The 16,657-nt window shown below is 41.0% G+C and overlaps 3 protein-coding genes across 5 annotated transcripts; 2 read left to right on the top strand and 1 right to left on the bottom strand.

Moving 5' to 3' along the window:
• Positions 1-2,930: 2,930 nt before the first annotated feature.
• LOC113330486 lies at positions 2,931-3,524 on the top strand. Its single transcript, XM_026577293.1, has one exon. The coding sequence runs from the start codon at positions 2,931-2,933 to the stop codon at positions 3,522-3,524; it is 594 nt and encodes a 197-aa protein (XP_026433078.1).
• An 8,618-nt stretch (positions 3,525-12,142) lies between these two features.
• Positions 12,143-14,867, bottom strand: LOC113330320 (putative HVA22-like protein g). 3 transcript variants are annotated; one of them, XM_026577137.1, is made up of 7 exons: positions 14,629-14,867; positions 14,228-14,339; positions 14,027-14,125; positions 13,821-13,877; positions 13,640-13,703; positions 13,337-13,546; positions 12,143-12,686 (listed from the first exon to the last, which is right to left on the bottom strand). In XM_026577137.1, the coding sequence occupies exons 2-7, from the start codon at positions 14,257-14,259 to the stop codon at positions 12,261-12,263; spliced, it is 888 nt and encodes a 295-aa protein (XP_026432922.1). In that variant the 5' UTR covers positions 14,260-14,339; positions 14,629-14,867; the 3' UTR covers positions 12,143-12,260. The 3 variants fall into 3 exon arrangements, with proteins under 3 accessions (XP_026432922.1, XP_026432920.1, XP_026432921.1); XM_026577135.1 differs by having other exon boundaries at positions 12,143-12,689; positions 14,629-14,861; XM_026577136.1 differs by lacking the exon at positions 14,629-14,867 and having other exon boundaries at positions 12,143-12,689; positions 14,228-14,528.
• A 516-nt stretch (positions 14,868-15,383) lies between these two features.
• Positions 15,384-16,630, top strand: LOC113330388 (protein SPA, chloroplastic-like). Its single transcript, XM_026577215.1, has 5 exons — positions 15,384-15,619; positions 15,700-15,783; positions 15,900-15,951; positions 16,107-16,263; positions 16,378-16,630. The coding sequence occupies exons 1-5, from the start codon at positions 15,482-15,484 to the stop codon at positions 16,397-16,399; spliced, it is 453 nt and encodes a 150-aa protein (XP_026433000.1). The 5' UTR covers positions 15,384-15,481; the 3' UTR covers positions 16,400-16,630.
• The last annotated feature ends 27 nt before the right edge of the window (positions 16,631-16,657 follow it).

The raw sequence follows: 16,657 nt of genomic DNA, 5'->3' as shown, positions 1-16,657 counted from the left end.
AGAAATCCACCTCCCCAACCACTCATACTTCTACCATTGTCACTCCTCCACCACCAACAACCTCCCAGCCACCAAAATCCTTGTATGTTCCACCACTTATTTGGCGCTTATCAAGAAAACAAAAATACAAGATAAGGGCTCAAGGCCTCTGTTATAATTGCGATGAAAAATATACTCCTAGCCACAAATGCAGACCTCAACACTTATTTATGGTCCTAACTGAAGATGAGCCAGAGACTCCTGCTCCACCACCTCTAAATGACGCATCTACATATTCCTTGGTTGAGTCATACATGGAAATTTCCTTGCATGCTCTTACAGGTACAATGAGTGCTGATACTATTCGCATTCCAGGACTCAGTAAACGCAGAGCTGTCACAGTATTGGTTGACACAGGAAGAACTCACAGCTTCATTGACTCTGCACTTATTAACCAACTGTCTTGTGAAGTTCAACCCACATCACACATGTTAGTTATAGTAGCAAATGGATCAAGAACTACTAGTACTGGTGTGTGTAAACAATTACATTGGCATATGCAAGGACATGATTTTCTTGGAGATCTAAGACTGCTCCCATTAGGTGGTTGTGACATTTTCTTAGGAGCAGATTGGCTTAACACATTTGGAGATGTGATATTTAATCTGGACAAACTCTCTATTTCATTCCTCCACAATGGTCGGCTTATTACTCTACAAGGCTCTACATCCAAGCCATCCCTCATGCTCATGAGTGGTACTACTATGATGAAATTCATTAAGAAGAACTCCCCTGCATTGGTAGGCCAGTTCTTTCACATTTTCACAACCACAATACCTGATCCCATACCCCCTCAAGTCCACAACCTCATTGATGAGTTCAAAGATTTTTCTCTGAACCTACTCACCTACCACCTAAAAGAAGTTTGGATCATAAAATCCAACTCAAACCCATAGCCAATAACTTTAAGGCCACACAAATGACCTTATATTCATAAATCAATAATATAGTCCTGGTGCAAGAAATGTTGAAGGCAGGTATAATTCAAGATAGCCAGAGCCCATCTGCTTCTCCTATACTTCTGGTGAAGAAAAAAGACAACACTTGGAGATTTTGTGTTGACTACAGGAAGCTCAATGACATTACCATAAAAGATAAGTTTCATATCCCCATTATTGATGAATTGCTTGATGAATTACATGGTGCCACAGTTTTTACTAAGCTATATTTGAGGTCATGACATTATCAAATCAGAGTCCGTACTCATGATATCCATAAAACTGCATTTAGGACACACCATGGACATTATGAATTCAAAGTCATGCCATTTGGATTAACTAATGCCCCTGCTACCTTTCCAGCATTAATCAATTCTGTTTTTGGTCTTCATCTCAGAAAATTTATCCTTGTCTTCTTGATATTCTAATTTATACTGCCAACCTTCAAGTCCATATTTATCACCTTTCTACAGCTCTTACTCTACTAAGACAGCATCAATTATTTGCCAAGTTCCAAATGTACCTTTGCTTAATTCTTATTACAATACTTGGGTCACATCATTACTGCTCAAGGGGTTGCAGATGACCCTGAAAAAATTCGATGCATGCAAGACCAGCCAGTTCTCACCAATTTGAAGCAACTTAGAGGGTTCTTATGCCTTACTGGCTATTATAGAAAATTTGTAAGGGGACATGGCACAATTTGCAAGCCTCTCACTGACTTGTTAAAGAAAAATTCATTCCATTGTTCTTCATTAGCATTAGATGCATTTGATTCTCTTAAAGCTGCTATGTGCACTACACCAATTTTGGCCTTGCCAGATTTTCAAAACCATTTGTAGTGGAGTCAGATGCTTGTTCTCATTGTGTTGGAGATGTACTCATGCAAGAAGGTAAAGCAATAGATTTTTTCAGCAAGCCTTTAGGCCCAACAAATCTTGGGCTACCTACTTATGAAAAGGAGTTGCTAGCAGTGGTCATGGCAGTTATAAGACATTACCTCTTAGGCCATCACTTCTTCATCAACACAGACCAACATAGAATTGAATACTTCATGGAACAAAATATCACCATTGTATTACAACAAATATGGCTCATGAAGCTTTTGGGCTTTGATTACACAGTCTAGTACAAGAAAGGCATTGACAACAAGGCTGCAGATGCACTTTCAATGCTTCATTTAGAAGAGCACTCAGCTAGCTGCAAGTCGGTGACACTCTCCACACCTATTTGGGCACAAGAAGTCATTCAAAGCTATGACAATGACCAAGTATCCACTGCATTAATACCTTAGTTATTACTCAATCCAACTGTTGTTCCAAACTACTCATACACTGAGGGCATCATTAGGTACAAGGGGAGACTCTATGTTGCTGAAGAGCATCGGTTAAGAAAGAAATTATTAGAATCCATTCACTCATCTGCAATAGGTGGTCACTCATGGATTCAAGGCAGTTATCAAAGGGCCAAGAGCTACTTTTACTGGAAAGGCCTTAAAAAGGACACTACAATGTTTGTCAGCCACTGTGATCTCACTTGTCATAGAAACAAAATAGAGTATGTTCAATCACCAGGTTTCCTCCAACCATTACCAATTCCTTCTCAAGCTTGACAACACATTTCCATGGATTTTATTAAAGGTCTTCCTAAATCCAACAAGAAGGATGTCATCATGGTAATTGTTGATAGGTTTACCAAATATGCACATTTTATTGCTTTAACTCATCCCTATACTGCTCTAACTGTGGCTCAAGAGTTTCTGCATAACATATTCAAGCTGCATGGACCACCAGATTCAATTGTCTCTGACAGAGACAAGATTTTCACTAGTAGTTTCTGGCAAGAAATTTTTAGATCTTTGGGAACAAGGCTGCATATGAGTACTGCTTACCACCCACAGTCAGATGGTCAAACTGAAAGGGTAATGCTTGCTTGGAAGGATACTTAATATGTATGTCAGGTCACAGTACAAAGCACTGGAGCAAATGGCTATCACTTGCTGAGTGGTGGTATAACACCAATTACCACTCAAGTTTGAAGATGACCTCTTTTACTGCATTATATGGTTATATTCCTCCCCACATAGCTCTTCCTATGGAGGTCACTTCTTCAGTAGCAGCTGTTGAAGATTTCTTGAAGGAGAGATCAGCTATGCTAGATATCCTAAAAGAGACATTATCCAAGAATCAAGAGATGATGAAGATTTTTGCTGACAAGAAGAGAACTGATAGGTTCTTTGAGGTGGGTGACTATGTATTTCTCAAGCTGCAACCCTGCAGGCAATCCTCAATGCCAATCAGAAGCAATCTTAAACTCTTAGCTCGTTACTATGTACCTTTTCAGGTGACACACAAAATTGGTAAGGTAGCTTACAGATTGTCTCTACCTGTTGCATCCAAAATACATCCTGTATTTCATGTCTCACAGTTGAAGAAAAAGATTGGGTTGTCTGCTACCACTGCCCCTATACTCCCCTCGACTGATGCAGAAGGTGAGATTGTGCTCAAACCTGTTGCAGCTCTGAATTTTCACCAGGATTTTCGATAAGGTTTAATGGTCATTCAAGTCTTAATCCAATGGTCCCACACCACGCCAGAGGATGCAACATGGGAGGATGCTGAGGATGTTGCTAATGTCACATCTCATTTTCCTAAGTTCAATCTTTGAGGACAAAGATTGTCTGAAGAAGAGGGTATTGTCATGTCTCCAAGTTGGGTCGCCCTTAGCTTTTAACTGCCTGTCTTTAACCTCAGAAATCATTTAACCATTTCCTGTTTTTACCGTTATATGCTTTAATTTGAAATTACTACCGTGTGAGATGCAATCACGTGTAGGGCTGTAATAAGCTAGGTTTATTTTTTTAGGGTTTCCTTCTGTATTTAAGAGTCAATGATTGTAGAGAGAAGGATAAGAAATAGAAATTAAGTCTGAGACTGCGCTCAGTTGAGTGTAGATGTGTTTAAGCTTCCTGTGTTCTTCCCTGTCATTCTGTGTACTCTCTTAGTCTTTTCAAGATCAAGAACGTTCTTGACATAAGTTTCCAACTACTAAAATATTTCGCTGAATAACAAAATTTTATCTGTGAAATTTGACATTCTAGAGTAAACCTAATGACGTATGTTTGTACCATGAGTAAAAATGCCACATATTGCTACTTAAGTCACCTTTTGGCCCTCATCCAAGCCTGCCACCAGCCTACCGACTGAAGTAGCTACCAGCTAATCCAGTGATCCATGAAATCAACGCCCGCGGTCAATGGTCAAAGTCAACCGCCGGTCAACTGTCGAAGTCAAGTTGCAAATTGCGTTTTTAGCCAATTTCCAGTCATGTTGTCAGCGATGCTACCAACCAGTTGCGGGCATGTCCCCCGGCCATCTCCCCAGGCATGTCCCCCGGCCATGTTGTCCAGCCTTGAGCACAGGCGAAGTTCTCCATCCAGATTGCCAGCAGTGCAGCCAGCTAGTTTCCATCCAGATCGCCAGCAGTGCTGCAAACTAGTTTCCAGCCTTGCTGCTAGTTGTGTTGCCAGCCATCTTCCATCCAGTTTCCATCCATGTCAACTAGTCAAGGCAGTCTGCCAGCAGGTTACACCATGCAAAGCTTGACGGGCACACTCAACAGCATAAAGGAGGCATGTAGGGAAGGTTAATACCAGGAGTTATGCATGACAGGTTAATGCCAGGAGTTATGCATGGAAGATTAATGCCAGGAGTTATGCACGGAAGGAGGCATGTAGGAGGCATGCAGGGAAACTTAATACAATTTATGCCTACCATGAAATTAGGGTAAGAACCTAATTTGCAACTGTATAAATAAGGGGAATTATAACCCTTAGAAGGGGGGAAGAGCTAAGAGAGAAAAAATCGACTGTAATTCTAATATCAATAAAATATCACTCCCCAAGGGGATTTGTCCGTGGATGTAGGCAAACCATGCCGAACCACGTTAAATTCGTGTATCTCATCTTTATGTTATTTCATGTTTTTAACCCTGTTTTCCTCATCAACACCAGTTTAATCGCGTTTTGTGCCTAGAAATATTTTTGGGTACAAACATTGGCGCCGACTAAGGGATTACGAGAAAAAGAATCGTGTTTTCCAGTTGAGAAAAGTAGTACAGAAAGCTTCTAAATCGTGTCCGTGAAAAAGCAGTTTGAACGTCGTCAAAAATCGTTGTTGTAGTCCAGTTGATCGTAACTGTTGCAGTACAGTTTGATTGAAATTGTTGCAGTCCAGTTGATCGCAGCTGCTGCTGTCCAGTTAATCGCAGATACTGCAATCCAATTGATCGCAGCTGCTGCAGTCCAGCTTTGCAGTTCGAGGTTTGCTAAAACTATCACCTCCGGAAACCACTGAAATTGCATCACCACAAAGTTCTAAGAAATTGTTGCCAGGACGTTCGGTCCGCAACAAAAGATGGAGTGAAAGCATCATCAAAACTATTGCCAGCCTACCCTTCTCTGAATGCATCCATTAGTTACCTGCACCAACAGCACGTACGACAGAAACGGGAGGTAAAAACCCTAGGAAATCCGTCCAGGAAAGCATCGCAGAAAGTTCGAGAAAATATCACAAAAGGTGTAATATATTGCCTAAGAAAAAGTTCGTGAGAGACGGCAACAATCCAAGAAAAATGTTGCTGAAAGTTTAAGGAGAAAAGACCACACACAGTGAACTGATGTAAAAGGTTCGTAGAAAAGATAACAACTCCACCAAACGTTGCAGAAGTTTCAGGATAAAAGGCCACAGTTCACAAAAAGCGTTGCGAAAAGCCTTCAAAAAAATATGGGGTCGACAGACAGAGCCGGCAAAAAGATCCTTCACCCACTTCAGGGGTTCGTTCACCTACATTAAATTCCCATCACCCACGTCAGGGTAGTGTTCACCCACTTTAAATTACTGTCACCCTCGTCAGTGGTTTCTTACACCCTTGTTCAGTTTGTCTCACTTATATCAGAGGTGAATATCACTCACGTTAGACGACTGTCACCCACGTCAGTTGCCATGTCAGCAATTGGTCCGGTCAGTGGCCGTCACGTCAGCAACTTCGGCCATTTATAAGGTGCCATTTCAACAACATGTCCAGTCAGCATTGAGAGACACGTCATCACGCCACGTCAGCACAAAGGGTGTCACCACATCTTGCCACGTCAGCAAGACATGTCAGCAAAGTTAAGTCCCGTCAGCAGGAAGCTGACGTGTCAACATGCCACATCATCAAAGATATGACACGTCAATGTGCCACGTCACCAATGTGCTAACGTGACATGTCATGCAATCAGGGTGCTGACGTGTCAACATGCCACATCAGCAAGGTGCCACGTCAGCGAAAATGGGATGAAGCTCGCTTGCCACATAAGCAAACTGCCACATCAGTAGAAGAGTGTGTAGCCTTTGTGCCATGTCAGCAAGGTGTCACGTCGTCACTACGCAGAAACTTCTCCGGCGACGGCAAAGTCCGGCGGCCATACCAGATTTCGTCTGGGAGCCTAATTGGTGATCCTATGCTTCGCGGTACATCAAGCTTCGATGCGACTGGTTATTTCCACCCCATACTGATTTGCCTTGCGGTTGGGCTTGAGCACACTCCTCTTCTTCTTGGGCTTGGTCTTCAATTTTGCTTCCTTGATATCTTCTTTATCCCACGTCTGAATTTGGTGATTTTTGGCTCGTTGCGATCGCGTGTTAATTTCCGACAACATGAGGGAGCAATTTCAACGTTTAAAGAAAAATTATTTTTGAGATTGGAGCGGCGACATCGAAGAGGGGCGCATTTTAAATCACCATATGAAGCCATAACGAAATCCTCAAAGATTGATGTTGTGTCGATTTAAGTCCACAACATGAAAAGTTCGTGCTTGTTGTGTAGATTTTCAAATCTCAAGACACGTATGTTCGGTGATGATCATAACTGTTACAGTTCAGTTGATCGAGCTGTTGTAGTCCAGTTCCGCAGCAAATACTGCAGTCCAGTTGATCGAACTGCTGCAGTCCTTTTCCGTATAATTACTATAGTCCAGTTGATCGAAATTTTGTAGTCTGGTTTTCCTCCAAACTATTTTAGTACAGTTTTCCTCACAACTGCTTCAGTCCAATATGATCGAACTTCTGTAGTTCAGTTTCTCAGCAACTGCTTCAGTCCAGTTTTACTTATAACTGTTGCAGTTCAGCTAATCGCAGCTGCTGAAATACAGTTCCATGGCAACTGTCTTCAATCAAGTTTTGATTCAACTGGTGCATTCCAGTCCCGCAGACAAATATAGTTACTGAGTCAAGCCGAGACGCTAAGGCAACTACACTAGTCATCACCGCTGGAAAACATCAACATAGCCAGTGGACATCCAAATCACTTCATAAAAGAAGTCGCAATAAATCTTTTAATATGGTACGTATATAATTTACATATTTTCTCATATTTTCATATAATCATTCATACTTTTATTCAATGAGACACCTACAATGTGGCGAGCATTTTCTTACAAGGAGATGCACACATTTCAATTCTGCGCGCATCTGGAATAGTTGGATTGGCCACTGATAGACGCATTTATGTGTCTAATTTGTCCTCAATGTTCTGTATTATTAGTACTCGATTTCGTACTTATTATGGTGTTTTGTGTGTTTGTAGGTATTTTTTGGGAAATAAATATTGTTGGAAAATTCGGCTCGAAAAGTTGCTCGGAGCACCCCGGAGGACAATTGCTATACGGACCCCCATTTTTGCTAAGTGTCACCCACGGCTATATGTAGCCCATTTTTGTCCACAACACCCTTCTCCCTCGTTTGAATTAATTTTTTTGGCGGGAAATATTTTTTTTCACCTGCAACATACTCTTCTTCGGATTTGGAGGAGCTGCAGTGAGACTCAATGGCTGAATTTGCACGGGATGACTTTACGGAGCGTAACAGGCGTGGTATGGTTGATTGTTTCGATTGGAATTGGCTGCATCGTCGGATTGAAGCTAAACAGGGCAACCGTGTTCACAAGGGAGACAGTCACGGGATTACAGCGAGTTTGGACGTGTACCGCACGCGTTGGTTGCTTCAGAAACGTGAAGGAGTTAAACAAAGATTCTATGCACGTATCCAGACACGTGCAGGAGAAGAAAAAGGGAAGAAAATATTCCCGAGAATATTTTCTTTGCTACCGGAGTTATGAGGATTATTTGGAGTAATGGGTGATATTCGAAGGCCTCTGTGGGTATATATAGGCTTATGATATCACATAGAAAGGGGACGGAGAGTTTGGGGTCGAGAGGAGAGCTCAGGAGGCGTGAATCAAGAGTTTTCAGAACTCTATTTCTGCTGCTGCACCAAGAACACGAAGAACAAAAGACCACCAGAGGCAGTCGTTTATCAACAGTGACAACGACAGCCACACGAGGGTCGCAGAGTTACAACAACAACAATTCTTTTCTATCGTTCTTTGTAACAGTGTTTTGAAACAATTATAAACGTTGCAAACACCCAATTTTCATCATTTTCTCCATTTCATCATTTGTACACCTACTTTGAGCAATGAAATCAACTTTTGAGCGTGTTTCCAACATCATGATGAGCTAAACCCAATCTTTGGGGTTATGGAGGAAGCCATTGTTTCGGTAAAAGTGATATATTTCTATTAATTAATTATAACAACTCTATTATGATTTTTGCATTGAACTAAAAAAAATTTATATGATTTTGATTAGTTAGGTGTATTTTCTCTTGATAGAATATGCTTGCTTTAGGGTTTTGATATTCTATGCTTGGATTAACATCTATTCTTTTGGAAATCTACATGTCTAGGCAATACTATTAGAATCAATTTGAACGTTGAGTTGCATAATTATTGTTTTATTAAATCACTAATATCAACCAGTGGTGGAATCCTAGCCCTATTATCTCCATAATTTTCACAACATCTTTTTAATTTAGTTCGCTTTTTTTTTATTTATTAAAAAAAAATCTAAAAATCCGCTTTCACAAGTCTTGAACGAATCATATTACTACAACAACTTTGGAAACACATCAGCCACCCGCGCGAATTACAGATAGCAGACATCATCAAAATTTCATGCGCGAGCAAGATGCAGCAAGGCAGTACACCCTTGTGTGAGCATTGAACAACATGATAATCACTATCTTCTGGGGGCGAGTTGCATATCACTTCAACGTGACTGACCATCACTTGGGGGAGAGATATGTAACACCTCATGGTCTAAAGTAACTCTTCTGAGGCGAGCTGCGTAACACTCCACACGTTTGGGGGCGAGTTACATAACACCTAAATGCAATGCGGAATTCAACTTCTGAAAATCGAAACAAAAAGTAACCCAAACTTCTTAATCCTCCAACGAGTTACAGGATTAAGAGGGGGCGAGCATACACCCTAATATTTTGACTCAATTATTATAATCAGTAATGTTAAACTGCTACAGTTAAGTTGATCGGACTGTTGTAGTCCAGTTCCTAAGCAACTGCTGCACTCAGTTGGACGCAACTGATGCAGTCCAGTTTTGCTCATCAATTATGTACTCAGTTGGACGCAACTGATGCAGTCTGATTTTATTTATAACTGTTAAACTCAGGTTTATCAAACTGATTAAGTCTAGTCCCTCAGCAGCTGTTGCAGTCCAGCTGATCGAAGTTGCTGCAGTTCATCTCTGCTTGTCGGTCCTGCAGTGCAGCATTGCTCACTCCTTATGCAGTCCAGCTGACCGCAGCTGCTGCACTGCAGTCCAGCTGATCGAAGCTGTTGCAGTCCGGATATGCTCGTCGCTGTTGTCGTTCAGCTGATCGAAGCTACTGCAGTCCAGCTATGTTTGCAGCTCCTGCAATCCAGCTGATCGCAGTTGCTGCAGTGCAACTTTGCTCGTCGCTGCTGCATTCCAGCTGATCGCAGCTGTTGCAGTCCAGCTATGTTCGCAGCTCCTGCAGTCCAGCTGATCGCAGCTGATGCAGTGCAACTTTGCTCATCGCTGCAGCATTCTAGCTGATCGCAGCTGCTGCAGTCCAGCTATGTTCACAGCTCCTACAGTCCAGCTGATCGCAACTGGTGCAGTGCAACTTTGCTCGTCGTTGTTACAGTCCAGCTGGTTGAAGCTACTGCAGTCCAGATATGTTCGCAGCTCCTGCAGTCTAGCTGATCGCAGATTTACTCTTTGCTGATGTAATCCAGCTGATCGAATCTGCTGAAGTCCAGCTATGTTCGCGACTCCTGCAGTGAAGCTCTGTTCGTAGCTCATGCAGTCCAGCTGATCGCAGCTGCTGCAATGCAGCTTTGCTCGTCGCTGTTACATTTCAGCTGATCGAGGCTGCTGCAGTCCAGCTATGTTCGCAGCTCCTGCAGCCAAGATGATCGCAGCTGCTATAGTGCATCTTTGCTCGTTGCTGCTGCAGTCCAGCTGATCGAAGTTGCTGCAGTCCAGCTCTGTTCGCAGCTCCTGCAATCCAGCTGATCGTAGCTGCTGCAGACCAGCTTTGCTCAAAGCTGTTGCAACCCAGTTTTTCTCATCACTGCAAAGGACAGTTTTTTGTGGCCGTCGCAGTCCAGTTCACCGCAATCATTGCAACCCAGATCCGCAACAACTATAGCGATCTAGTCTACATCGTTGCTGCTATCCTGATTCATATAACTATTGACGACATATAAAGATCGATATCATATCCAGTAGCACAACCAAGACCATTGGAGGCCCAACAATACAAAAATTCTTTTACAATCCCCACGATTGAGGAATCTCACCAATGACCGTCGCCTTTTCGTTTACAATTAGCGTATCTCAGCATGTTGTTGACAGCAGTTTAGTGCCAACGGTTACCACTACCCAGTTCTGTCGGAAATTACTGACAGTCTGCAAATTCAAGTTTCTTTTACAACAACAGCTCACACAGATTCCAGCTGAGTGACTATAAATATAGCTCATCTTTTCTAAACAATTGTTACTAGTCTAGTTCTACGCAACTACCACAGGTCAGTTTTTACATCAACAGCTATAGCTCACTTTTGACACCACTCCTCTCCAGTATCACGCTTCCGTTGCCGACTAGTTCAGCCTTCAGTCTAGTTTTTGCATACGACAGCGGTTCATACTCAACTGTTGCCCGTCGATCTTCCAGTCACGATAGCCTCACTTGGGGGCGTCTTGATTATGATTTCCACAAACAACAAGGGAAGGTAGTTAATCACCTCAGCAGCAATATTCCACACTTGGGGGAGAGTTTTGTCATTGAACAAGGAAAACAAAATTTGCTTAACCCCCAACAAGTTGGAGGTTAAGAGGGGACGATGTTTGTACCACGAGTAAAAATGCCACATAAAGGGCCAAATTTCTACTTAAGTCACCTTTTGGCCCTCATCCAAGCCTGTCACCAGCCTACCGAATGAAGTAGCTACCAGCTAATCCAGTGATCCATGAAGTCAACGCTCGGTCAAAGTCAACCACTGGTCAACTGTCGAAGTCAAGTTGCAAGTCGCGTTTTTAGCCAATTTCCAGTCATGTTGCCAGCGATGCTGCTAACCAGTTGCGGCCATCTCCCCCGGACATGTCCCCCGGCCATGTTCCCCATCCTTGAGCACAGGCGAAGTCCTCCATCCAGATTGCCAGCAGTGCAGCCAACCAGTTTCCATCCAGATCGCCAGCAGTGCTGCCAACTAGTTTCCAGCATTGCTGCTAGTTGTGCTGCCAGCCAGCCTCCATCCAGTTTCCATCCATGTCAACCAGTCAAGGCAGTCTGCCAGCAGGTTACACCATGCAAAGCTTGACAGGCACAGTCAACAACATAAAGGAGGCATGCAGGAAAGGTTAATGCCAGGAGTTATGCATGGCAGATTAATGCCAGAAGGCATGCATGGCAGAGAACCTAATTTGCAACTATATAAATAAGGGGAATTATAATCCTCAGAAGGGGGAAGAGCTAAGAGAGAAAAAATCGACTGTAATTCTAATATCAATAAAATATCACTCTCCAAGGGGATTCGTCCGTGGATGTAGGCAAACCATGCCGAACCACGTCAAATTCGTGTCTCTCATTTTTATGCTATTTCATTTTTTTAACCCTGTTTTCCTCATCAACACCGGTTTAATCATGTTCTGTGCCTAGAAATATTTCCGGGTACAAACAACGTCCTAACCCAATCTATAGTAACACTATACTACTATCGGCTTTTTGAGAGGATGTAACTGGAAAAGAATCGGATAACCCACATCATCTATTCATCTTTATTTACCTACCTACAAAACTACAATGACTGGAATCTCTCATACTTATACACGTTATTAAATCAAGGAAATAAAAAAATCTAGTGGTATACCGAGGAACGGAATCTCCGCAACCTAACACGTGCATCCTGATTTCCTTTTGCTTCATTTTCTTTGAACTGGCTGGTAACTTCTTCAGTGAACTTCGGGGAAATTGTCATTCGAGCAGGTGAGCTTTTGGTACGCAAGGGTGACTGCTCAAGCTTTTCTAGAAGATCCTCTGCTGAAGTGGGTTCTGGAATTTTCGGAAGTGAAGATGCCATCTGTGCTGGAACATTTCCTACTTCATTTTTACTCCTTGTTGTTTGCAAGAGTTGCTTCTGGAGCTTGTCCTCAGGAGTAGCAGCTGGATGAATATTCTGGGTGACAGTGGAAGGTTGTTTATGAGGCTTGTCCTCTGCAGTAGGAACTGATTGAAGATTTTGTGCCAGTGTAGAAGATTGTTTGGTGACTGCACCACTCTGCTCCTGCTGTTCAGTAGTTATCCAAATACAGTAGTCAGTTGCATAGATCAAGTCTGATGTCTGAATCATTGGCTAAAACCGGCAGTCATTTCTGATAAGTTGCTTCTAATATTGCATTTCTTTGCGTGAAGCACTTAAAATATAAGATTTTGTAGAGTCATAAAAATCCAAGTAAGATGCTTCTAATATTGCACCGTCAATGCATGAAGAATATTGCACCCTCAATGCATGAATAACTTAGAAGTTCTAGCTATTTTAGAGCCTTGAATTTCCAAGTCATCTAACACTACATATAAAGAAATGCGAGCTAGTATTCCTCGTAAATTCTGTAACTTCCACTAATTTTTTGCTTTCAAACTGTTCTGAGCATTCTTAGATGAAAGCTTCATTTCAAGATATGCATCTACATGTTTTAAAAAGTTCAGTAAGTTGTACTTCGTCATTAGTAGTTCAGCCCTGACTTGTAACCCCATGAGCATTTACGAAAAGCTAGAGTTAAGGTTGTAAGTTTTAATAACAATGAGGTTCATGTGGTTATACTTGTACAAGACTGGGTTCTTCACGATAAAGAATCAAATGATGACACCTACTATAACTTAAGGCAACTCTCAGATAAGAAGGTTATAAACTTGGTTTAACATATCAATAGATACCTGAGTAGGTTTAGGCTTTAGCACAGTCTGTGCAGCAACATACTGCATAATCTCAATAGCCCTCGTCTGACCATAGCTGGTAGCCTTTTGGACATACAGAAGGGTAATGTCTGTAAACCTAGCCCTCAATTCCAGTATGCTACGATCAATTTCTGTCTCATGCTTTGCAAGATATGGACGAAAAAAAGATTCATAAACATATGTTGTCCCCTGCAGAACAAGGAAAATCGAAACAATCAGATAACAACTTCCATAGAAGTTTAATAACCACAACCAACTTCTTGACGTTCATCGACTTCATACCTTTGTTTTTGGATACCACAAGTATATGAAGAACACCAACTTAGCTTCAAAATACATCGGAACCCTTCAAGTATACCCATGTAAAAGATAGTCCCGAAAACAAACATCAGGGTCGCTATAAAGAACAAGGTATATTTCGTCAAAATATTGGGAAATGGATGCAAGTACAGTTTTTCTTTACCAGGAAATAAAAACGTCCATAACCCTTTCAGATACTGTCAACATGGCAGCTAAAATCCTACAAAAATCAGACGAAACTTTAATAGCAAACAAGATAGGATAGTTGCGTGCTCGCCATCAGCATTGCGGTTTACACCTACTGCCTCTTTTAATATATGAAAAGCAATACTTGTAATAATTATTGTTTTAATGGCAATATATCCATACCAGTATTGACACCAAAAGAGAAGTTGTTCAGTATCCATCTTATTCTTCTCCACAGCTTTAAAGCACTCAAAAGCTGGATATGCATATCCAAAAAGCATCCTGCAAATACAGATACAAGTGTTTGCATAAATCTAAAAGTGAATGAAATCACACTCCAACTTTATAAGCTTAAAGAATTGATCTTCGGTAGTTCTAACTTACACAAGTAATCTGGTAAAAACAGATCCCATCATCTTTAAACCTAATAAAATTTGCTCACGATATATACAATCCTTCTAAAAGCCAGTTTCTGAGCTCCCTAAACACTTCCCAGCTGAAAATCAAGAAACAAAATCAATTGAATTTCTCTATGCAGACACTCACTGATAAGAGATATTTGTGTTGTTAATCTGAACTAATGTGATTCAAAATTGGATTTCAACAATGGCGATGCAGATGAAATTCTTCACTCTTTCTTCTTTTATTACTAATCAAAAACACTAAAGAAAAGAAGATAGAATGAAAAACTAAAGAAACTGAAATCAGGAAAAAAAGCTTCACTGAAATTAATAACCAGCTAATAATAGTTTAACCATAAAGTATAATCAGAATTTACAGTGTACCTGTTTATTATTGGATCAATATGAATGCCATTGATGGAAAAAAAAAGGAAAGTAATAAATAGATTGCAGTGAGAATTTTAAGGGGATTTGGGGAAGAAATCAAATCATTCCCTATCCCATTCAACAGTTCCCGTGTACCCCGGTACTGAAACTAGTAGAGTAGACAGTAAAACCTGACCTAACGTAACGGACCTGGACTCTAACTTTTCTGTCTCCTTGTTTCTGATATAATCATGATTTTTCGCATGGAAAACCGAAGTTTAATCTCTTATCCAGAGGTAACTATACTCCCGGGCCCACTTGATAAATCCAAATCCCTAACTTCTAGTCAGAGATTTATGAAGTCGGTGTCGGTGAGCTCCACTGTTCATGTCTGCTAAGTTCTACGTGTGCCGCATACATTTTAATCCCGAACGATCAAAACAAGTTAGCCGTTAGGCGCTTCTGGACCGATATGTTCGTTCAGCTGATAAGGTGGGATTTAAAAATACTGATTTTTCATGATTTGGGTGCATTTAAGGGCCCTAGGCCTCTAGGTTAAGAATCTTAAGATAAATGAGCCGCAACACGAAAGAAAATGAGGGTACTGTTGGTGGTGCCTAGTGGGTGACAAAAGACTATTCCCTCGCAGATCTTTTTTTTTTTGTTGGTGTATGAATTGACAAGTAGACGGAATTAGCTGTCTTGGTAGAGGATTGAAATGTAGAGGCAATCCAGACAAATGAGTCCATATAGGCCACTACCAGATTATATCCAAAAATATGTGGTGGAATGGACTTGAAAGAGGGACTGCAGGATTCAAAGAGCAAATGTCTTAACCAAACAGGGACAGGGAAACAGACTCAACTCAACAATGTCATTTACACTTCAATCTTCATTTCTCTCTTCTCCTTCTCGACTCAAGATTATTACTTCTAAATCCACCATAAATCGACGTTCATCCAGGACTTATTATCCATGTATACGAGCATTGGAACTTGACCAAAACACGGTATTCCTTAGCATCTCATTTACTCCAAATTTATCTCTTATTCTGTCTTGTGCGCTTAAATTTCTCTTGTTCATTTTCAGATAGTGGGTATTTCAGTTGGGATACTTAGTGTAGCAGTTGGTATAGGGATACCAGTCTTTTATGAAACTCAAATTGACAAATCTGTAAGTTCTTCCACCACATCATATGTAGAACCAGCTTCCAGGCATGACTGTGATTAACTTGGAAAGTGTTAATTGTGTTTCAACTCAATGAAAATTGTTTTATTGTTTTTGTTTAGGCAACAAGGGAGAACAATCAACCTTGCTTCCCTTGTAATGGATCTGGTTCTCGTAAGTTGTTACTTGTGTTTCAACTCAATGAAGATATACATAACTAGTATGCGGAAACAACACAGATTTCCTTTAATCCTTCCAAATTTGATTTCAACGTAAATATTGTAGATTGATAACTCAAATGAAGGGGGTCTGGTTTGGATATTTTTCAGAACAATGTAGATTCTGCATCGGAACAGGCAATGTGACAGTAGAGTTGGGGGGAGATGAAAAAGAAGTTTCAAACTGTATAAACTGTGATGGTGCTGGAGCTTTAACCTGCACCACTTGCCAAGGCAGTGGCATTCAACCGCGTTACCTCGACCGAAGGTACATATCTTCATCTCAAATTACAAGTTTTCCTATTCAAACTTTTATGATACACAAGACCTTGTCTTCAAGATTTCCTTCTAACCTATAAACATGTTATCAATGTTGAAACAGAGAATTCAAGGATGACGACTAGAGAAGAAAAAGATCCGGCTTAAATTGATTACGACTTTCAATATTCATTTATCTGTTTAAGATTGCTACCCAAGGACAGTGTTTATCTTCTTGTAATACGTTATTACCATTTCATAGTTGTAACATTTGTCAAGTGAAATATAGAGATTTGTCGCAACTGCACAGGTGACTAACTTGAGAACAATTTATTTCATAATTCAAGTTCTGGGCTGTGCTTAATTGTGTTGGTTCACATATTGTCCAATGTAGTGTGAGTGAT

Source organism: Papaver somniferum, unplaced genomic scaffold (assembly GCF_003573695.1).
Source record: "Papaver somniferum cultivar HN1 unplaced genomic scaffold, ASM357369v1 unplaced-scaffold_118, whole genome shotgun sequence".
Lineage (NCBI taxonomy): Eukaryota > Viridiplantae > Streptophyta > Magnoliopsida > Ranunculales > Papaveraceae > Papaver > Papaver somniferum.
Note: the sequence above shows the minus strand (reverse complement) of the source record. Positions and strands in the feature narration are given on the sequence as shown.